This window comes from Crinia signifera, chromosome 2, assembly GCF_055691185.1.
Source record: "Crinia signifera chromosome 2, ASM5569118v1, whole genome shotgun sequence".
Taxonomy (NCBI): Eukaryota; Metazoa; Chordata; class Amphibia; order Anura; family Myobatrachidae; genus Crinia; species Crinia signifera.
The window spans coordinates 101,493,475-101,516,829 of record NC_139218.1 but is presented as its reverse complement, the minus strand read 5'-3'; the positions used below and the strand labels follow the sequence as shown (position 1 = coordinate 101,516,829).

The window sequence follows — 23,355 nt, the reverse complement described above, 5'->3', positions numbered from 1 at the left end:
GGCACCTTTTAGAAAGTGACCGTTCCCTCCAGAGGTTGAGCTTATCTTTGATTACTGAATGTTTTTTTGTGTCCCCCCCCCCCCCCCTCCTTTAGCATCATTAGCATTGAATAACTATGCAGTCCCCAGCAGCAAAAGTTTTTATAAAAAGTATTAAGTATTAAACTTTTTTAATGGTCTGTTTTCATGTCATTTTGTATTTTTGATTACAGCCAGCAGGTACTGGGAAGAAAAACGGGCACAGCTCCTGTTCACAAGGTCACTATAAAGATTGATGAGACTGATGGTTCAAAACCTTTACAGATTTCTCATGAACCTCCGCTACCAGCTTGTGATACCAATTTACTGGAAAGAGCTATGCGGGTGAGATATCACTTATTAACCAGCGTTTTTTTTTTTTTTCGTTTTTTTTTTTTATTTTGTAGATATTTAGTGTTTTCTTTTTCTTTGGTAGATTGACCACTTGTCCATAGAAAAACTGCTAATTGACAGTGTACATGCGAGGTCGCATCAGAAGTTGCAAGAACTGAAAGCCATCTTAAAGTACTTCAACCCCAAGGATAACTGTATGTATTATCTGCTGATGTGCACTTTCTTTTTACAATTTTATACTTATAATAAGCATTTGTAATATTTGTAAGGGGTTATCTGGGCTTACATTTGTTATAATGTATGTTGCTTGTGTATCTGATGTTCCACTCTTCCGGGTTCCAGAAATCAGAAACTATGTTGCAATAGCCCCATGCAGCGGCGGAACTACCATGAGGTTAAAGGGGCCCGGTGCTGCCGTCTGCCCGGCATATCAAAGTTATATAATTTTTTTTAAATTAAATGTGCGGCGCTACGGGCGTCCGCGGATGGCTGGGGTTATGCGGCTGGCCAGGAGGGGAAGGGGAGGGGGGAGATCAGCGACCGGGCAGGATGCCAAATCCATGTTGGACAGAGAAGGATGCAGAGGCAGCGGCAGTACCTCTGCAATCTGCATCCATTCCGTCCCGTGACTGCAGTCCTCCTCAGTGGTCTCGTTCTGTAGCCAGTAGCCACAGCAACAGGCAGCCAGTCGCAAGGCTGCCTGTTGCTGCTCTCAGTCTCCGAGTCAGACAGGAAGTGAAGTGAATTATTCCTGTCTGCTCTGAGGCTGAGCATGGAGGAGCGACAAGAAAGGCAGCATAATGGCAAGTTACTTAATTGGGAGTGGGGCCGCTGCTGAAACAGCTCAAATTATAAGGGGGCTGGAGGAACAGACACAAGTTAAAATATAACGGGGGTGGTGGGGAGGGGAACCACAAAAATACACTTAAAATATAAAAATGAACAGGCGGGGCACAACCCCCCCCCCCCCCCTAAAATGTGCCTAACTCTAACCATACAATTACACCCCCATCCCTGGAGCATAACCTTAATTATACACCCCTCCAAGAAGCCCCTATCTATACATCCCCCCACCACAGCCCATCCATTCAATGCCCACCTGCAGCCTAACCCCACCCACCCCCCTCCCCACAGTCTAAACCTAACCATACACTCATAACCTTACACCCCCTGCAGCCGATAACCCTAACCACATAGGCAGACACAGCCTCTAACCCTAACCATAGCCTGTAACACTAACCACACACACCCCGCAGCCTATAACACTAACCATACACACACACACACACCCTGCAGCCTATAACCCTAACCATACACACACACACACACACACACACACACACACCCCGCAGCCTATAACACTAACCATATACACACACACACCCTACAGCCTATAACCCTAACCATACATATACACACACATACACCCCGCAGCCTATAACCCTAACCATACACACATACACACACACCCTGCAGCCTATAACCCTAACCACACACACACCCCACAGCCTATAACGCTATATATACACACACACTGCCCATCTTTGGCGCACACTGTTCCCATTTTGAGTGGGGGGCCCAAAGCATATTTTTGCACCTGGGCCCACAATGAGCTACTTCCGCCTCTGGCCCCATGGCACACTCAAATGGGTATTTAATGAAGTCTGTTTTTGCCGGCTACCCAAAAAACCCCAGACTTTCCTATTCAATTGCGGACTGTTTTTAGACATGTTTCGTTTATGCAGTTTTACTTTTTTTAATAGGTGAAACTTCAATCCTAGGTCACGACTGTCTGTCCATCCCGACAGCAGTGACCCTGGCCTATTTTCGTTTTGCTTGACCATAAATCGCAAGACAGGCTTCAATGTCCCGCGTGCCGATTGGCAAAAAGGGGGCATGTCTACTTAAACGGCCGTGATCGTGACAATTCACAGCCTTTTTTGGCAAAACTGGTCTGACCGCTTTTAAAGTCGGGCCAGTTCTGTCGATCTGCCTCTTCAATGTGTCGGACAAGACAGCATCGAATAAGTGCCCACCGCTATTTCCCCCGTTGGAAATAGCGGGTGGGATTGAATATCCCCCTCAAACTGATGCAAATTTGGCAAAAACAAGTGAGTGGTTTGCCAATCCACGTGTATTTTTGGCTGTCAGATTTTTTCAACTGTCCAAAAATTGGCACTTTCATTGAATAGGTCAAATGTTAATTCTTTATAAAGTATTTTTTACAGCTCTAGTAAAGCTTATTAATGCTTTCTGAGCTAAATTATTGAAATAAAAATAGGGCTAAGGGAAGTTGAGAAAAAATAATAGTTGAATAGTGATCCCTCTCGATCAGGGCACAGCAGGGGAAGTGTGGCGGCCTGACCCTGCCAACCTTACAGATATGGGCGGGCCTGTCGGGGACATTGTTGTTGGCATGCTTGGCACCTATGGAGGTGCTAGGTAACCCCAAGCTCTCTAGTGTGAATGGGTGCTGTGCACATGCGTTCAGCAGTTATACACGCTGTGGCGGAACGTAACTGGCCTGCTGTTTTAGCAAGGCGCTGCTAAAGGGGCAGGGCACCTTTTGCCCTTGAAACATGCGGCAGGGTGCGGAGGCTTGCCAAAACAGTCTAGCATGAACACTATTGAATAAAAATGTGTTTATTTGTAACTATATAATGTGTGTTAATATAGATCATTTGTATATGAATTGTGTATGAGTAAGTCCCTTTTTTTGTTGTTGATTCCAGTTTGTCTTTTTGTTTTAAAGCCTTTGTGGAAACCTCTCTGCCAACTCTGGTCATTCCCATTCTCGAGCCCTGCGGCCGCTCAGAGTGTCTTCATGTGTTCGTAGATCTTCATTCTGGAATGTTTCAACTTATGTTGTATGGATTTGGTAAGATTTACAGGCAACCTAAGTTGTGTTTGCTGTATCTGTCTTTTGGACACAAACACACAAAATACTGAATTGTAAAAATAAATAATCTTGAAAAGGTGCTCTCCTCCTCAAAGGTGCTACTAATTATGTTGGCACTGTTCAGCTGATTTAAAGGAGAATACAACATAAAACTTGATTAGAGTTTAGTCAACTGAAATTTGTTTAATATGTCACATGCCTGTGCTACTTTTATACTGTGATGCATCTAGAAGTATGAGGAGGAGCACTTTTGGGTGTTCTGGTAATAAACAACCGCTAATTCCTCCTTTACAGTGCTTGTGATTTAATACTTTGAATAAACACCTAGTAAAGCTGTAACACATTTCTACAATTACAATGTAAGTACTGTAGAAACAAAGGAACACATCTTTATTAAAACCAATTGAAGACCTTACCAAAGCGCACTAATAGTTTGGCATACAAATTCAGTGTCTTGAGATAGGACACAAACTTTTTCATGTTTTGAAAACTTGTTTCATTCACAAATAAAATTATATTTGTGTGTATTTCATGTGCTTGATGTGCTTATACAACATAAATGCAAGATCGCTCGTTGAAATATAAATATTCCGAAGTACGGATTAATCCATTGGATGGAGATTAACACTGGCACTGCAAATATTAACATTTCTCTATTTCCTCTATTTCGTAGACCAGACCACCTTAGATGATATTGAAAAATCCATTAATGATGACATGAAGAAGATAATCCCTTGGCTTCAGCAGCTAAAGTAACTATGTGATAATGGAGTCAGAAATGATTTACTTTACCATGAAAAACTAAGGAGCAGAGAGTAAAACTGTATAAACTTATTTATAGAAGTGTAGAAATCAGTGTATGCTATTGGTATTCCTGGCCTGTTTTGCATTCCTCATAGGTTGTCTATGAAAGTACTTATTATAGTTAACAGTGATCGCTATATTAATGAATGTTATTCACGGCATGTTCACATTAGATCTTGAGCCTGTTCTGCAGTAGTGTCAGTACTAATTGTACACTTATTTCATAGTGCTGTTATGCGTTTACAACCAATGATTACCAGTTGCTGAATGATGTTACATGCTCCTTTGTCAAAGTAGAAAAGACTGATAAAAATAGGAAATGTACATTTTATTATTAGTCGCCAGTGCAAGGGATGGGGGTAAGGCAGTAGGAAAAATTGGTATAGCTGTGGAAGCAAATATAAATTAAAATTGTTACATTTGATGTATATTTGTTGAAATGGCTTATTTCGTAGAAAAATATGCAATGCAACATTTTAAAAAAAAATGTGCAAATACCATTGTGATATCATTTTGCAGGTTTTGGCTTGGGCAGCAGCGCTGTAAGCATTCAGTAAAGCACCTTCCCACAGTATGCAGTGAAACATTGCATTTGACAAATTATGCCACACATCCAATAAGCAACCTCTCCAGGCATAAGCTGTTTGTTAAGCTTACACGTCTTCCCCAGTACTACATAGTAAGTGCTCATCTTATGTCTGACTAAATATTGTATTATGTAGTTGATGTTTGTCCAGTATTATGGTCTCTGTTTTAGTTTCCAGTGTAGCTTTCACATCACATAAAACATTTTGAAACGTTTTGAAAAACTGTAATTTTAAATGGTATTTTAAACGGGTCTAGTGTTCATATTGCAGCAGATTACCATTTAAAAATACCGTTTAAGTACCATTCACATCACCAGTCAAGCCGTTTAACCTCTGAACACGTTTCTACCCACAGCTTATTTCCTGGTTCAGGGAAGGGACACAAGACAAGGGACAGCCTACCACAGTGCTCTAACCTTTATTTTTTACTAAATACCATTTCAGTGCCATTCAGACAGCACAAAAAACGGCTCTGAATTGGCTTTAAAACGGGTAGGACTCTGCTTTTTTAACGTGTTGAAATACCAGTTAACTTTAAATGGTATTTCAACTATGACACTTTCACACTGCAGCCTTAAACGTTTTAAAAGGCAAAAAAAGGCAATATACCGTTTTAAAAGTGTGATGTGAAAGCTACATTAAAGAAAAATAATAGCGATACAATGTTTCCAGTTACATCTATTTCTGATGTGGTTTATTTGGACACATGTTTATTTTTGTAGAAGTCCTTTTCCTGAAGTCGCTAATTCCATCATGCTTGTAATACCACTTTCACATCGCAGACCCGTTTTAAAAACCGGTATTTTAAACCGGTAATTAAAACGGGTCAGAGCCTTAATAGTGGCCAGATTAACGTTTTAAATGCAGGTTCAGTGTCATTACACATTGCAGTTGAAACGTTTCATTCTGAACACGTTTCAATGCAGAGTGTAATGCACTGATCAGCGCCATCCCCGGTGCTCGTCCGTGCGGCGCGGAGGTACCTGTTAAGGGAGAGCCTGGAGGTCCCTGCGCCTGCGGCGCTGAGTATGATGCTGCCGGGGTCCCTGCAGTGAAGTGGAAATAACGCGCTATCTCCGCTGGAGATAGCGCGTTATTTCCACTTCACTGCAGGGACCCCGGCAGCATCATACTAGGCGGCGCAGGTACCTCCGCGCCGCACGGACCCCCCTGCCAGCTCCCGGGGAGGTCTTTTAACGGGAGACATCAGAAGCAGCAGCGGGAATATGGCCTGAACACGGGGGAGACATAAGCTGCCAACAGGGTATGACACAGCTGCCAACATGAGTATGACACAAGGTGACGCCTGGTGCTAGTCCCGGGGAGGTCTTTTAACGGGGGGGGGCAGCTGCAAAATTGTCCGGGGGGGGGGGGGGGGCGCTATCAGTGCTTGTGCTTGTGTTGTTTGCCTGAAATACCGTTTCAGACAAACTGCACACATTCACATTGCACAAAAAACGGCAAGGAACCGTGTAGGACTCTGCTTTTTACACGGTTCGAAATGCCAGTTAACTTAAAACGGTAAATTGCCTGTGGTGCATTCACAGTGCACCCTTAAACGTTTTAAAAAGGGAAAAAAACGGCAATATACCGTTTTAAAAGTGCGATGTGAAAGGGGTATTATTGATATCCTATGTTTCTATTATGGAAGTAAAACTCAATAGCCCAGATTCTGATTTAGTGGCAGGCCCCATATACCTACCCATTATAAATTGATTTAATAGTAATTACTAGAGACAGGATTATACGCATTTGCATATTCGCATATGCATTTGCATATTTTGCCCATTCTCACTGGTTATTGCATATTTTACCTAAAATCTAGTATTGGTGCATATTTTAGGCCCCGTCCTCTTACCACCCGCGAGTTACGTCACTGCTTTGCCCTGCTGCTGCTGGCCAGGTAGTGGTAGAGTGTGCAGGCTGGGGCACTATGTGCGCAGTGTGGGGAACCTTGGATGTACGCTATGTCTGACACTGCTCTAGGCTACCAATCCATGTTGATAAAAGTCAGTCGGGCGGATGCCATTACGAAGCTCCTGAACCTTTGCCTGCCCCTGGGCTGGGACTTTACACCAAGAGAAAGACTTCTGCAGCAGAGGAGGTGGGCAGAAGGGTTGTGACATCATGCGGTGTGGAGGAAATGCCGTGTCACAGTGAGTATGCGGCGCAGGGAGGAAGCCTTCCACTGCGCCGCCCTCACACGCTATGCTGACATTTGATCCATCGGCACTGGAGATGAGGGTCCGTGTAGTTGATGCAAGAAGAACTTTGGACGCTGCAGTCTGCTGTAGCAGCCAGGAAGAAAAAAAATCTGTGGGCCTATTTTTGAGGTTTATATGAAACTAATTGTATGCTGATTTTTAATTAAATAAGTGAAAAAATTATTTTTTTATTATTTAATGTAGCATATTTTAACACTTTTTATGCATATTTTAAGTATTTTTCATGCATATTTGCATGCATATTTCAAGCTTTTTATGTTGCATATAATCCTGTCTCTAGTAATTACGCTAAATCTTGTGTTGTTTTTTTTACATATTGTACAATTTCTGTACTTTACAATATAATTTTTTTTTTAACTTAACCTGAATTTATCGACTACATTACATCCTATTTGCCTTCATTATATTGGTTACAAATGAAAAAAAAAATCACAAAACCACAGTTAACTGGTTATTTGGATGTTTCCATGGCCTTTTGCTATATTTTTGGTATGGTGTTTTTGTTTTGTCAACTACAGATTACACACTTGGGGGTGATTCTAATCTCCTCGCAAGAGGGTGAATTCAGCCCCCTTCAGGTGGTTGGGGGGACAGCACATGGTCTTTTATGCGCATGTACAGGTGCCCTGTGTCTTTGTCCCAGCAGCTGCAAAAAAAAGTCAGCCACTGACACATCCCCTCGCAGTAGTGGGGGTGATTCGGGCTCTCTGGCACTCGATCCTCAAAGCTTATAGAGTCAACCAGAATCAGTAAATTATACTTGCTAATAAGCGCCAAGTCTGCTTTACTTTCAGAGCTGAAGGCTAACTTGACTGTGAAGTAATTTATGTTCTCTGCACATGTTCTGCTAACACATTTGTCTTACACATATAGGTAGTGGAGATGTTCGAGGTTGCTGGCAGCCCGACAGAGCTGGAGTATAATTATCACTTCCTGTCTGTCAGTCACACAGAAGGGGAAGACAGCCCACCTACCGCACTCTTGCTACAGCGATTCAAGACTAATATTGAGGAGCTGTCTTTTGATGGGATGTGGCGGAAGCAAGGGAAAACTGGCTGTAAACGCAAGGTATTTTTTCCGACCTCCCTTTTTCTATTGCACTTCCTGACTGTTCTGTTTTAATATGTTGCCACAATAATTTCTGGGAAATATGTAACTGAGGGGCAGATTTATTAAGCTCGGTTAAGTGATACTGTGGCTGGTAATTTATCACCGACCAATCAGCTCCTAACTGTGAAGTTACAGGCTTGGTTTGAAAGATGACAGGTAGGAGCTGATTGGCCGTTGATAAAAGCAAGATACTTTATTACTTCCCCAAACTTAATAAATCTGCCCCTGATTTACCTGCTAAATGTGTGCAATCGTTATGTATTCTGGTAGGAAAGGTCAACAGTTAAACTCTGGGTAAGGGTGATGCGATCAAAAGGTAGACATAATAGCTGACGCAGTGATGGTCAGCACAAGTTTTTTTTTTTTGGGGGGGGGGGGGGTGTTATGTCATTTTTTTGTTACATCATATGTAACATAATCCACGGAAATGTGTACCCCCTTCAATCGCAGCGCTTTAGGCAAAGTTACTATTTCCAGTTATAGTCCGTGTGTATATTAAATTAAACGGGTAGAAACCCCTTAAAAACTTGTGTTGACTCTTGTCATGTTGACCTTTTCAACCTGTAAACCTTAATGCATGTTGGCTACTGATCAGTGACCTTCAACCTATTATCTGGATACCATGGTTTCTGTCTTGCATTTTTTACTTGCCTGAAAATGAATTAGTACTTTGTCAATTCCAGCTCTCTGGGGATCAAGGCGCTCCAGAATCTAAGAAGCCAAAGCGGACAGGAGAAATGTGTGCCTTTAATAAAGTGCTTGCCCACTTTGTGGCCATGTGTGACTCCAACATGCCATTTATTGGGCTTAGATCAGAAGTGAGTTTTTATCTAATCTACCTTAGTAAACATTTTAAAGTTTGATTTATTAAATTATCTTTATCTTGATATATATATAATACCTTGTAATGTCTATGGGGCATTGGTGTGAATATACGTACGGGCAGGCTACCTGTGGCAAACTAATTGTGGGTGGGATTAGCCACAGCAAAGATGATCCTGGCTAGATCTGTAAGTAAGCAAATAGTGTACAAAGCATAAAAGAGGCTAGTTTCAATTAAACCGACTGGTAGCTGCAAGCTATTTACAAGCTTTTTTTCTGAGGGTAATACTGTTATCAACCATCATTTATTTTGAGCTTCATAAAGGTGCAATATTTTTGTACTGTAATACCCTAAAGTTTGCGCAGGAGCACATGGCACAATTCTTCTATAGTACCCTGCGAGGCTGAATCTATCTATTCTGCCAGTTTTTGCATTTCGTCACACGTACAAGCATGTAAGGACTGACAGTTAAGGCATGTAAGGACGTGCAGTTACAAGATCATATACACTGCATGAAGATTGGCTAGAAGTAAATGCCTTGCGCTGTGAAATTAGGTCATTGTTGAAATCAGGTCCTCCTCCCGGCCCCCCGGAAAGGTGGGCAATCCTCCCGGATTCGGGGGGGACCCCCCCCTGTTTGTGTCTTCCTGCCCCCGGCATTTGGCTAACCTGATTTGCCAATCTCCGGGAGGGGGCGGGGCTAAAGTGTCATAATCGCATTGTTTAGCCCCGCTAGCGTGGGGACGGGACTTAATGATGTCACACTCAAGTCCCGCCCCCCGAAGTCTTGCTGAAAGTCTCCTCTCTGGGCTTCTCCCGGAGAGGAGATAACAAAAGTCGGCAACCCTGAATTAGGTATACAATAGGAAGTATGACTGACACATTTTCAGTTGACCGATGATACCGTGTATTAAGGATATGTATCCATGCATTAGATGATGGAGTCCAATTACCAGTAACTAGCTGTACTCACTGTACAGTTCTATTTACTGCTCTTTCTTTGATTACATTTTTGCAGTTGTCCAACATGGACATTCCACATCAAGGTGTCCAGATAGAAGGCGATGGCTTCAGTCATGCTATCAGAATACTAAGGTAAATTAAATTAGCTTTAAATGCGAAAGAATATTTGTGGATTTGGTTTGTATGATTAAACCCCTTGAGCACCAAGTGACTTTGTGAAAATAGGTATGAAAATTGCCAAGCAAATATTTTTAATTATCATATTGACCTGCATTGTTTACCCTATAGGAAATATAATCTTTTTTTAATTTTATTTTTGTGCACAACATTTTTTATGTGAATTTATATAACAACTGTGAGTGATGCTGGCGTTTTGTTGCAGATATTTTTCACATTTCTCTGATGTTGGCATCATCCTCTTATGCTGTGTTATACCCCTGTAACCAATACTTGGAATACTAAGTGAATACAAGGGAATATAGATTGGAAGCTCCACTGGGGCAGGGACTGTTGTGAATGTCCGATTATTAAATAATAATAATAATAATAATAATAATAAATAAAGTGGGTCCTAAGGATGTGCACAAGCAGTGTATAGTACATTTAACAGCGAATATGAAATAAATGGCATTCCCCTTAGTGGTAATTTTGTCACAATTACTTCATGTCACGGATTATCGAACCTTGTATTCAACTAGCAGTAGTTTTGTCAAGTTAACAATAATTATTGGTTTGGTCCCAAAATCCTTATGGCAACCTTACACCTCTTGAAATTGTTATCAAAATACAATAAAATCTTTGGACCTTGGTGTAGAACAGGGCTGAGCAACACCGGCCCTCCAGATGTTGATGAACTACACATCCCAGCATGCCTTGCATCAGTTTCAGCATGGCCACATAGCAAAACTAATGCAAAGCATCCTGGGATGTGTAGTTCATTAACACCTGGAGGGCCGGTGTTGCCCAGCCCTGGTGTAGAATATAGAGGTGGCAGCTAATGCAGAGTTGCACACATATATAGATAGATAGATAGATAGATATCCACAGCAAACGGAGGCACTCAAGATAGACGAAATAAAGACTCAGAACACAGCCTGTTTAAGTCTACGTTTCAATGGTCCTCAGCCATTTTCATCAGGACATAAAAGCATGTACAAAACACTCACCCTTTTGTGCTCCACCATCACCACGAGCCCGTGTGCGCCATGCGGGGCGTCCTCCCGCCGCGGCACTCAATGATGACGTCACCACGTGCACCCGTCACCATAGAAACAATATAACAGACTGTTAGGAAATAACAATAATATTAGCAGATATATATGCACCTTACAAACAGAAAAAATATCATAAGGAGCTGCATAGAGTATAAACAAGGCATTCCTACAAGAAGCAATTTAAACCTAAAGTTTCATTCAGACCATTAGGACTGAGAGTATCAAGGGTAAAGATCCACTTTGCTTCTCTGTAGAAGCAACTTGGATCTATTGCCACCCCTTTGCAAAGGCGGAATGTGGTCGATAATTTTGTGTTTGATAGCGGTAGGTGAATGGCCCATAGTCACATAGTGTCGTGCTACGGGTTGTTCACTCGTACCTTTCAAAATCGCTGCCCGAATGGCCTGGCGATGCTGGGCCATTCTAACTTTAAATTGACAATCGGTTTTCCCGATATAATATGTCACAGGGGCAAACTATCGGGAACACCGATTGTCAATTTAAAGTTATTTGCCTACTCTAGGGAGTGCCGGGATCTCTCCACTGTGTGTGTGTAAAATATATATATATATTTTTTTTTTTTGCATTCTATGATTTTTCTCCATTATTAAAATTTTGATTTACTTTTATTTAAGAGTTCCTCCATGTAATGGAATAAGTGAAGAAACACAGAAGGCACTTGAACAGTCTCTTCTTGATTGCACTTTTCGGCTGCAAGGCAGGAATAACCGAACCTGGGTGGCAGAGTTGGTGTTTGCAAACTGTCCTTTGAACAGTGTGGTGTCTAGGGAGCAAGGTAGGAGGCATTTTATCACACTATAGTATTTTTATTTTTTTTATTTTATTTAGCGATAACTAATGTTGTTTTTTTAAATTTGAAATATTTGTAGGTCCAACTCGACATGTGTACCTGACATATGAGAACCCCCTTTCAGAACCAGTAGGTGGGCGGAAAGTAGTAGAAATGTTCCTGAATGACTGGAATAGCATTGCTCGATTGTATGAATGTGTATTGGATTTTTCACGCTGTTTACAAGGTAACATTTTTCTACTGATCATTCTTGGGTGGTAACTTTTGCTTTATTACGGTGACTAAATTTTATTATTTTTTTCCTCTGCTCCCTAAGATATACCACCTCACTTAAATCTCTTTTCTGAGGTCCGATTGTATAATTATCGGAAACTCATCCTGTGTTACGGGCAAACAAAGGGAAGCTCGGTAGGTGGAAAAACTTTTGAATTCAAATGTATATGAAGTTTTTAAGATTAGTACATTTTTCCATAGTGCTGTTTATTAATATTATGGCAAAGCAGCTTATATTGTTCTCCGATCTGCTTATTTCCTGATGAATTACTGTTTGACTTTTTATTGTCATTTTTATAAAGTTTCTATCTCTGATCTGCTGACTCTGCACCACTATAACTGTAATTTTTTACGAAGTTAAAGAAGACAAATCTAGCACCTATCTGGCAGTTAAACTGCCACTTTTCACTCTTTCTGTCTTAACTTTCTATTTTCTTTTTCCACATTGCAGATAAGTATTCAGTGGAATTCTAGCCACCATAAATTTCACATCTCACTTGGGACCACTGGGCCTAATTCTGGTTGCAGTAACTGTCACAACATTATCCTTCACCAGCTGCAGGAAATGTTCAACAAAATCCCAAATGTGGTGCAATTGTTACAGGTTGGTTACTACTTTTGCAAAGTTACAAAGTATGACATATCGCATTACGGTTTGGCAGTGTAATAATAAAAATGGTCAAGTGATTACAGTTCTAGTGGGATTGGGTCACAAAATGTCTGTCAAGGTGTAGTGCCAAGAGCAGATGTCTTGGCAAGGCATGTATCTGATTAAGAAAAGCTTACAAACCACGAGGGAATGTGGCTCCTTTAGCAAAGCAGGTTGGAGAAGGAGTAATTCATCAGGGGTTAAAGGGTCTAAACTCAAAATAGATTTGAGTTTTATCTTCTGACCTGTATTATTATATAGAATATTGCTTTCCTGTTTACCACCTCAGGAGGATTCCATCTCTGCTTCTCAAAACCAATCACTAGGAGCCATAATAGTGTTATGTACTCTACTTACATAGGTGCTAAAAATGGTAAAATAGGCTTAAGAAAGTAGCCAGCACTGAGAGCGGGTGTGGAGACCGTGAGCTCCGTCACTATCCTGATTAAAAATCCTGTCCCCGGACCTGCAGAAGATTTATATGCAATTCAGCTGCCTTTAGAGCTGCTCCTATATCTCCTGAGCTGCCCGTGACTATCCTGGTCTACTCGGAGAGTGTTGGCTGACTGGCCTGGCCTGCTGAGCCTTGTGCATCCTCTACAGCAGCGCGCGCCATCTTGGATCTCCCGGCTGCTGTAGCTGAACGGAGGAGTCCCCACACCTGCGGTCTCTGTAATCTGGCTGCTTGACTGCCGCAGCCCGGGTGAGTCGGCTGGGGGGGGGGGGGGCGCGCGTCTGGAAGGGCTCCGGGGAGTAGCGGAGAGAGTGGTAGCTGTCCTCACTGAGACAGGCCGCACGGAGCCGGTGGCGCTGCCTTGCCTTCTGGTGCCCTGGTCTGCGGTAACTACACAGATTTGATCCTGAATTGGGCTCAGCAGACACGAGTGTGACAAGCTTACTGGAGACTACGGGGACAGTATAATATATATAATACACATCATCTGCTTTTTTCTGGGAGAAGCTACAGCCAGATATTCTGCTGCTGCTAATATATTTGGATTGTTAGGTGGTGTGCTAGCCACCACCATACTGTAATACACCAAGACTCCTTCCCAGCAGTCTACCTACTCATCGTTAAATTGGCTGTGTATATATCCTGCATATATAACCCATATGACTCCTTTATTTGACTGCACCCCGGAAGTTTCCTCAAACTTGGTTCCCTATGGTTGTGAAAATATTTGGCACCTTATGCAAATTCGTGTTGACCTGACCATGTCTCAACAAAAATTCCCCACCCCTTTCCTGCTGACAACTTTACAATATTTCATATTGATACCTGACTATTCTGGACACAACCCTGAGTTTTCCCAAGGCAATCAAGGGATGAGATATGGGTCTTCTACTATACCGCGGCCCATTCATGGCACCGAAAACTGGCCGGACTAAATCCTATAATATGGCACCCTGGGATGCCCACTTCATGTCTTTTTATACTGTACTACGTTTCAGAATACTGTTTTATATATATATATATATATATCCTATTTTGTCTTCTTGATGTCGCTGGAATCGGGTGTATGCTATACCCTTGGATATTGCATGTAAATCTACATGTTTCCTGTGTGTTTGCTGGCTTTTCTATGATCCTAGCTTAAGATACCTCTTCTTTGCACTGCGTACTCATCCGATAAATTATTCTGTTCATAAAGGGGGGGGGGGGGGGGGGGGAGTAGTACTAGATGGTAGTTAGTTGGTGGGGGGGGGGGGGGGGTATAGTTAAGTTATGGGCTCCAGGTACACCTCAGTTGGGGTTGGGTAGTACAGGGTGGGGGGTTATAGGGGAGGGTTGTTTTGGTCGTTAGGGTGGTGGTTTGCTTTGGGATGGGGGTTAAGGGTATTAGGGGTTTTTTTTATTATTTTTTTGGGCGCTACAGGTTGTTGATACTATAATATAAATGGTATTTTTTGGCATTTCTCTCTGCTTCGACATGTCAAGTTTTTCTCTTCTATACAGCATGTGCACTCCTGCTTTTACTATATTACATGTATACCTGATTGGCGCCTTCGGGTATTTCTGATTTATTATATGCAGTCAGTGCTCTGTATATCCTGTTACAAACATGTATTGAATAATCATATTATTGCCTTACGATATATCCTCTCGCTCAATTGTTATATTATTATTATTATAATTTTATTTATAAGGCGCCACAAGTGTTTCGCAGGGATTCAGTATTGAATCCCGGCGGTCGGGATCCCGGCGTTCAGAATCCCGACGCCGAAATGCCGACAAGGGGGGGACGCGGATCGCCCCCCCTTGCGGGCCCGGTGCCTCGCTATGCTTGGCACACTAATTTATTCTCCCTCCAGGGGTGTCGTGGACACCCCAGGAGGGAGAATGTGTCGGCATTTCGGCGGTCGGGATTCCGGCGTCGGGATCCCGACCGCCGGGATATTAACTGCATCCCGTTTCGCAGCGCTGTACAAAGGAACAATACAAGGAGACAAAGCTTGGCATAACATTGAATAAATAACAAAAATACAGTACAAATAAAGAGCGCCACAGTTCAATACACATTACAGCTTGGATATAAGTAGTGAGGACTCAATCAACATACAACTAGAGGCTTGATGCCAATGATGGAGATGAGTATGCAGACGAAGATGGTCACTGAGTGTTGGAGTATAGGAGAGCTGTGAGTGACATGTGAAGAGAAGTGGGCTTAGAAGACAGGAGGGAAGAGGGCCCTGCTCGAAGGAGCTTACAATCTAGTAGGAAGGGGAGACAGACAGATTATAAGAGGTGCAAGCAAGTGGGTGGTGGTTAGATAGCGGATGTAAACAGTCAAGGGGTCGGAGAACCATCTGGTTTATGCAGTGGACGGGTATGCTTTGATAAATAGGTGAGTTTATATGTTGTAGTGCCTGCCCCTTTGGTTATGGGTTATTATTTGTACTCTGCAAAAATTAATAAAAATTATTGAATAAAAAAAAAAAAATAGGCTTAAGAATGGCCTAGATAAGCAGTACGACTGAAGACTTATTTGGTTAGATGGCCGGTTAAGCAGTGCAGATATTGGACATTGTTTGGTCTATATTTAACTGATTATTTTTCCATTTTGTGTGATCCTACAGGTATTGTTTGATACTCAAGCTCCTTTAAATTCAATCAACAAGCTGCCGACTGTGCCCATGTTGGGACTCACGCAACGGATAAACACCGCTTACCAGTGCTTTTCTATACTTCCCCAATCCCCTACACACATTCGATTAGCCTTCAGAAATATGTATTGTATAGACATCTATTGCAGAAGCAGGGGTGTGGTAGCAATACGCGATGGAGCTTACAGTCTCTTTGACAACAGCAAAATTGTTGAAGGCTTTTATCCAGCTCCAGGACTGAAGGTGTGTATTTTCTCCCGTTTTCTCATTTGATGTATGTGAATAGGCTGTAAACATTTTCACTACAACCTGTTTTGCCTGCTATAGATTTGTCCTCCAGATTTTTTACCAAGTTCTAGTTTGGCATACTAACATGTTTTACTCTCAAAATTATGGTAGGGCAAATGCCTAGCCTTCAAAGGTTTGTAGTCTGCTAGCTTAGAAGGATAGTACAATATGCAAGCTACACAGGGTTTAGGTATCTATCCACATATGAGGTGTTGCTGTGCCAAATAGCTTATATATTTGCACTGTAATTACTTATTCTTGCTCTACATAGCATACTCCTCAATAGTATTTTGTGTAACTGTCTTTAGTCACCCAGAAGTTGGTGTACGCTGGGCATATTACTCCCATCAGTGACTGGTACTTTTTTCTCTTTCCTCCACTAGGTGACACTGGAGAGTTACAGTGGGGAATAGAAGGCGACCACAGGGAGCTTGGGCACTTTAGAATAAATTAACAGTGACTAACTCCTCCCCTTCTACTTCCTCTCCTAGGCAGTCTTAGCATGTGCCCTGCGGGAGCTGGGTGCGTTTAGGGCTCACTCCTGAGCCTTTTTAATATTTTTATTTTTTAATGTAAATATGATCTGCAATCAGCAAGAGGACAGGCAGGTAGCTCCCTGTCCCTACCTGCCTGACGAGGGCGCTGTCGGCGGGTCCGGTCGCAGCTGCATGCAGCTTGCCTCCGGTACCTGGCTGCAGGATCCACAGATCCTGAGGTCCCGTCGCCGCTGCTCGCAGCGCGCCTCGAGGACCAGTCAGCACGCCGCACCCGACAGCCAAGGCAGGGGTAAGTATAGCACTGATCTCCCGTTAGCGGGGGATTCAGTGTAAAAGGCCGCGGCAGCGCACTTTTCAAATACAGCGCCATTACTGAGGAGCAAGAGCGCGGCATGCTGGGTACTTCCGCTTCCTCCGTCTTTGTAGGAGCGGCAGCCATTGAAGCAGCAAAAAAGGTCCCTTAGCCGGCGCAAGTTATATTTATATACAGTGCGCGTATCGGGCTTGTGGCAGACTCTGCCTTTTTTCTATACCTCCTCTCCTGTCCGGTATTTCCATCTTCCCTCTCTCTCTGTGAAAGATTGCTGAGTGTATGATGGCTGGTAAAAAGATTGCGTGCAAGAAGTGCAGCAATGAATTCGCGCCACACGCGGAGGGCGCCATTTTATGTCCTTCATGTGCTGCATCCCCAGCCCCCACTCCTTCAACGTCGGGGCAGCATATGCCTGTATGGGCTTCCCAGCTGTCCACAGTGATTTCTCAGCTAGCCTCTGAGTTATCTTCGGCCAGACAAGATAGGGATGCAGCCAGGGATCAGCAGGCAGAGTTAACCTCTGCTGTGGAGGGTCTGTCTAGAGCATTGCATGCAGACCCCTCTACACCCCCTCCCCCTAGACTGGCTTCTGCTAATAGGATGTTTCCTCAGGTCCCTCTGTTAGATGATACAGATGATGACATGCCAGCTCTAGAGGAGGGTGAATTTCAGGACCCTGATGCTCAGCCTGATGCTGAGCCTGATGCTCCGCTTATACAGGACACTGAGATCCCCTCTCAGGGTTTTTGAGGACTTAATACAAGCAGTCCGGTTAACCCTCAATGTCACAGAGGAGGTGAGACCTGCTGCGCGTCCCTCAGTGTTTGCTAAAAAGCAGAAACAGTCTGCATATTTCCCAGCCTCAGAGGAGCTGGATGAACACTTGCAAAAAGCCTGGTTACACCCAGACAAAAAGTTTCAGGTGTCTCAGAGATTTTTCACTGCCTATCCTTTTCCTAAAGATGCTAGGAAGTCATGTGAAACGCCACCTGCTGTTGATTCTTCGGTATCACGCTTGTCCAAAAAGACAGTGTTGCCCATTCCAGGAGCCTCTACCCTTAAAGATGTGTCTGATAGGCGGTTAGAGAGTGCTCTGAAGAATATTTATTCAGCCGCTGGTCTTCTACAACGCCCAGCACAAGTGGGATGTTGGGTCAATAGGTACATGGAGGTATGGGCATCCCAGGTTGCCTCCTCTCTAGACCCAGGGGCAAGTGATATGTTGCTCTTAGTGGAACACATACGTGAGGCTGCAGGTTACTTGGTAGAAGCCTCTTCAGATGTTTGCATGCTTGCGGCTCGTATCTCTGCCCTCTCAGTTTCTGCTCGCCGTACTCTTTGGTTGAGACAGTGGAATGCAGATGCCGACTCCAAGAAGGCGGTGGAAGCATTACCCTTTGCTGGTGAGGCCCTCTTTGGTCCAGAGCTGGACAAAATGATTTCACAGGCTACAGGGGGTAAGTCTCAGTTCCTGCCCACTGCAGCCCCTCCCCCACGTAGGTCATTTCCTACTACTGGAGGGCAGTCCTTTCGGTCATTTCGGCCCACCCCCAGATTCAGGGGTAGGTCTAGGGGAGCGGCTACTAGCTCCAGAGGCTTCCGAGGACGAGGCAGAGGTTCAGCCAGCGCTCCAATCCTGGATGCAAAGGTTACCTCAAAGCCCTCGGCATGACTCTCCCAGCTCCTGTCCAGATCACAGGGTGGGAGGCCGGCTGCTGTTTTACCATCAGGTTTGGGCTGGATCATGCCAGGACGCATGGGTAAAGGACCTGGTAGCAGTAGGCTACAAGATAGATTTCTTGTTGCCTCCTCCTCAACGTTTTTTTCCCACAGGTTTGCCAGCTTCACAGGAGAAAGGCAGGGCCTTGCAGGCCGCCATTCAAAAGCTCAGGGACCTAGGGGTGGTTATCCCGGTCCCGGAACCAGAAAAGGCAAAGGGATTCTATTCCATCCTTTTTCTGGTTCCCAAGCCGGACGGCTCAGTAAGGCCCATCTTGAACCTAAAGCAGCTCAATCCTTTCCTGCGGTTCACTCGCTTCAAGATGGAGTCACTGCAGTCTGTCATTGCAGGCCTGGAACCAGGGGAGTTTCTTGTATCCATCGATATAAAAGATGCATACCTGCATATCCCCATCTGGCCCCCTCACCAGGCATACCTGCGGTTTGCTGTCCAGAACTGTCACCTGCAGTTCCGAGCCCTCCCATTCGGCCTCTCCTCTGCGCCTCGGGTGTTTACCAAAGTGATGGCTGTCATGATGGAGATACTCAGGGCTCAAGGAGTTACAATTGTCCCTTACTTGGACGACCTTCTGTTGAAGGCTCCGTCCAAGGAGGTCCTTCTGCACAACATCCACCTGACACGTCAGACTCTGGAGTCCCATGGCTGGATGCTCAACATCCAGAAGTCACAGCTGACCCCATCGCAGAGGATCCTGTTCCTAGGGATGACTCTGGACACGGTCCAGAGAAGGGTGTTTCTTCCCATGGACAAGATCTTGTCCCTGCAGGAAGCGGTTCGGCTGGTGCTGCAGCATCGAACGGTCACAGTTCTCCTTTGCACAAGGCTGCTGGGAAGGATGGTGGCCACGTTCGAGGCGGTGCAGTACGGGCGGTTTCGATCTCGCCCCTTTCATCTGTGTCTGCTCCGCCAGTGGACAGGTTCACACCTGTTTCTGCATCAGCGGATCTCTCTTTCCCATCAGGCTCGAGCATCACTGGGGTGGTGGCTCGACTCCAGCAACCTGCAGGAGGGCCGGAGGTTTGCCATACACAATTGGACGCTCCTCACCACCGACGCCAGCCTCAGGGGCTGGGGAGCGGTCACGCTGGGCCTCCACTTCCAGGGACTGTGGACCCCGGAGGAAGCACAGATGTCCATCAATGTGCTGGAACTCCGGGCGGTATATTATGCCCTCCTCCAAGCGGAAGTGGTCCTCCGGAACAAGGACATCAGAGTGCAGTCGGACAACGCCACGGCTGTGGCTTACATAAACAAGCAGGGAGGCACTCGCAGCCATGCAGCGATGAGAGAGGTGAAGAGGATTCTTTGCTGGGTACAGGAGCACGCAGGGGCCGTGTCTGCCATTTTCATACCAGGCGTGGAAAACTGGGAGGCAGACTACCTCAGCCCCCGAGACGTTCATCACGGAGAGTGGTGTCTGAATACTCAGGTCTTCCAGACCCTGACTCGTCGGTGGGGTTGTCCGCAGATAGACATGATGGCCTCCAGACACAACCACCTGTTGCCCCGATACTGCGCTCGGACAAGAGATCCACAGGCAGTGGCAGTGGACGCTCTCACGGCACCCTGGACGGATCAATTCCTCTACATCTTCCCTCCAGTGCCTCTCATCCCTCGGGTTCTGCAGAGAATCCGACGGGAGTCGGTGACAGTGCTGTTCATCGCTCCAGACTGGCCTCGCCGGTCGTGGTATACGGTTCTAAGAGGCCTGTTAGTAGACGAACCATGGCCTCTACCTCTCTGCGACACCCTGCTAACACAGGGTCCGTTCGCCTGTCCCAACTTACAGCATCTACATTTGACGCATGGCTGTTGAGAGGTCCATCTTGAGGAAAGCAGGGATCCCGCAGGCGGTGATACCAACCATGATAGGAGCTAGAAAGCCGGTTACCTCGGTGCATTACCACCGCATCTGGAGGGCCTATGTGGCCTGGTGCGAATCCAGGAGGGTCTCCCCTGTGAACTTCAAACTGGCCAGATTGCTGCTGTTCTTGCAGAAGGGCTTGTCCTCAGGACTCCGGCTGGGGTCCTTGAAGGTTCAAGTATCTGCCCTCTCCATTTTTTTCCAGAAGAAGCTAGCTATTCTTCCTCAGGTACAGACTTTCTTTCAGGGGGTGTTGCGGCTGCAACCTCCCTTCAGGCCTCCTACTGCTCCATGGGACCTGGATGTGGTACTGGCTTTTCTCCAGTCCCCTGTATTTGAACCCATGGAGGAGGTGGACCTAAAATATGTCACTTGGAAGACTGTCCTATTGTTGGCCTTGGCTTCGGCTAGAAGGGTGTCGGAGCTGAGTGCTCTTTCTTGTAAGGCACCCTTCTTGAGTTTCCACGAGGATAGAGCGGAGCTGCGCACCTCTAGTGGTTTTCTCCCAAAGGTGGTCTCGGCGTTCCACATTAACCAACCGATTGTGGTGCCGGCCTTTCGGGAGGACTCACAGGAGTCTAGGGCGCTAGACGTGGTCCGGGCCTTGCGCATTTACGTGGCCAGAACGGAGTCCGTACGTAAGTCAGATGCTTTGTTTGTCCTCTATGACTCCCTGCGTCCTGGTTGGCCTGCATCCAAGCAGGCTCTGGCCAGGTGGATCAGATTGACGATTCGTCAAGCTTATGTGGCTTCCTCTAGGGTGCCACCTTCTTCGATTTCCGCCCATTCTACAAGGTCGGTGGGTACCTCCTGGGCGGCTGCCCGTGGAGTTTCTATACAGGATTTATGTAGAGCGGCTATGTGGTCTGGTCAGAGGACCTTTGTCCGCTTTTACAAGTTTGACACTTTTGCGGCAGCTGCTTCGCGGTTTGGCCGTTCTGTGTTAAGGGGCTCTCAGCGTCATCCCACCCGTGTTGGGAGCTCTGGGACGTCCCCACTGTAACTCTCCAGTGTCACCTAGTGGAGGAAAGAGAAAAGGGGATTTTGTACTTACCATTAAATCCTTTTCTCAGACTCCATAGGTGACACTGGACGCCCACCCGACGCTGTCTCTCCTTTTTTACTGTTTGTTTTCAGGTTGGTTCAATTACCTGAAGTTAAGAGACTGTTATACTTAGTCTGAATTCTAAGTTTTTGCCAAGTTTTTTATGGATGGGTTCATTCTTTTATGAATGCTATTCTTCAAACTATATGTTCACTCTATGTGAGTGTGTGTGTGTGTGACTTCTTATGTTATGTTTGACCTCCTCTCGGAAGTGTGTTTTTCCTTTCTTCCAGCTCCCTCCGGGCACATACCTAGACTGCCTAGGAGAGGAAGTAGAAGGGGAGGAGTTAGTCACTGTTAATTTATTCTAAAGTGCCCAAGCTCCCTGTGGTCGCCTTCTATTCCCCACTGTAACTCTCCAGTGTCACCTATGGAGTCTGAGAAAAGGATTTAACGGTAAGTACAAAATCCCCTTTTTAAGAGCCCCCAGTTTCACCCCCCACCTACACACCACAATTGCCACAGACCAATAGTGTTCATTCTAGCACCCGCTAGCTTGGAAAACCCATGCAGTTCCTCTTCCCTGCCTGGGGTGTCGCTGTCTGCTGTGGTGCTTCTAGCACAGTGTGGCCTGTATATCAGCACTGCTATGCAAACCAGACCTGTGCTAGAAACACCACAGCAGACAGTGACACCCCAGGCAGGGAACAGGAACTGCATGGGTTTTCAAAAATAGCGGGTGCTAGAATGAACACTAGACCAAACTGTAGATATGGAGGGTTTTTTGCTTGGGACGTGACTTCAGTTAGCAGAAAATGCCGAAATGCTTCTGGATCAGGTATTAGCAGAACATTTTACGACCCTGTCTGAGAACTGTTAAGTTGTGGGTTTCAAAGTGAAATATTACCACCATTGCCAATGCTAATAATTACTTAGCTCTGTGCTAGATGGATAGTATATACTATTTAAGATTGGCAGGTTTGCTGACCCCACCAGGGTTACACCGATTTCTGTCTACACCCCATGTCACTCTTTAGTTGCACTTATGCTTTATTTTGCTTCAATTTAATCAGGAGTGTTAAAAAAATCTTATTGAATCTTTCATCTGTCATTTAATAGTACACGTATATGTCAGAATATTTTTATTATACAAACATAAAGTAAATAATGTGTATCAACTGCTCTATGTGCTATGGAAACGAAATGGATATTTATTTTTCATCCATTTGCATGCACAGGAGTATATATGCTGGGTATGGAGAGCTGATGGTCTATATCGGGCACCAAAGGGTTACAAATTTGTTCCCAGCATGCCCTAGCCTCCCTTCTTCCTCTGACCGCAGCTTACCATATATATTTTTTTTCGATGCCGACAAGAACAGGCACTATTTTTAAAAGGGCTGTTTAAAAATGCCCCTGGTTACTATACTCTGTAACAGAGTCTCCCGCTCTGCTGCTCCAACATAAAGCGGGGCAGTACAGTAACTGGGCTGGTGACTTCACCGCGGTACCCTTTTGCAGCCGCAGCTCCGGATACACCGCTCAGCACCTAGAAGGGGACCAATAGCCACAATCCGTCTCCAGGCAGATGAGACTAGTTCCTGCATGCAGGGAGCTGTGACTAAAAGTGATCCCCTCCCGTTTGGGGTGGTGCAGGTGTGATTGGGTTCCGGCAGTGCTTACACTAGACCACCAAGGACATTATTCAGTCTAGGTCCCAGTGGGGTTGGATGCCAAAAGGGAAGATTAAGCAGCCTGTTACTCCTCCCTCA

The 23,355-nt window shown here is 45.0% G+C and overlaps 1 protein-coding gene and 1 long non-coding RNA gene across 3 annotated transcripts in view; both read left to right on the top strand.

Moving 5' to 3' along the window:
• The window catches only part of LOC146058802 (uncharacterized), a 780,737-nt gene that overhangs the window by 52,523 nt on the left and 704,859 nt on the right, over positions 1 to 23,355 (top strand). The window lies entirely within an intron of this gene.
• The window catches only part of MED14 (mediator complex subunit 14), a 61,961-nt gene that overhangs the window by 17,680 nt on the left and 20,926 nt on the right, over positions 1 to 23,355 (top strand). For both annotated transcript variants that reach the window (XM_083172632.1, XM_083172631.1), the window contains exons 9-21: positions 213 to 363; positions 455 to 566; positions 3,125 to 3,250; positions 3,945 to 4,023; positions 4,595 to 4,754; positions 7,761 to 7,955; positions 8,681 to 8,815; positions 9,839 to 9,915; positions 11,633 to 11,793; positions 11,888 to 12,034; positions 12,125 to 12,216; positions 12,533 to 12,685; positions 15,809 to 16,078. In XM_083172632.1, coding sequence (XP_083028758.1) covers positions 213 to 363; positions 455 to 566; positions 3,125 to 3,250; positions 3,945 to 4,023; positions 4,595 to 4,754; positions 7,761 to 7,955; positions 8,681 to 8,815; positions 9,839 to 9,915; positions 11,633 to 11,793; positions 11,888 to 12,034; positions 12,125 to 12,216; positions 12,533 to 12,685; positions 15,809 to 16,078 — 1,858 coding nt within the window. The remainder of the gene's footprint in view (positions 1 to 212; positions 364 to 454; positions 567 to 3,124; positions 3,251 to 3,944; positions 4,024 to 4,594; positions 4,755 to 7,760; positions 7,956 to 8,680; positions 8,816 to 9,838; positions 9,916 to 11,632; positions 11,794 to 11,887; positions 12,035 to 12,124; positions 12,217 to 12,532; positions 12,686 to 15,808; positions 16,079 to 23,355) is intronic.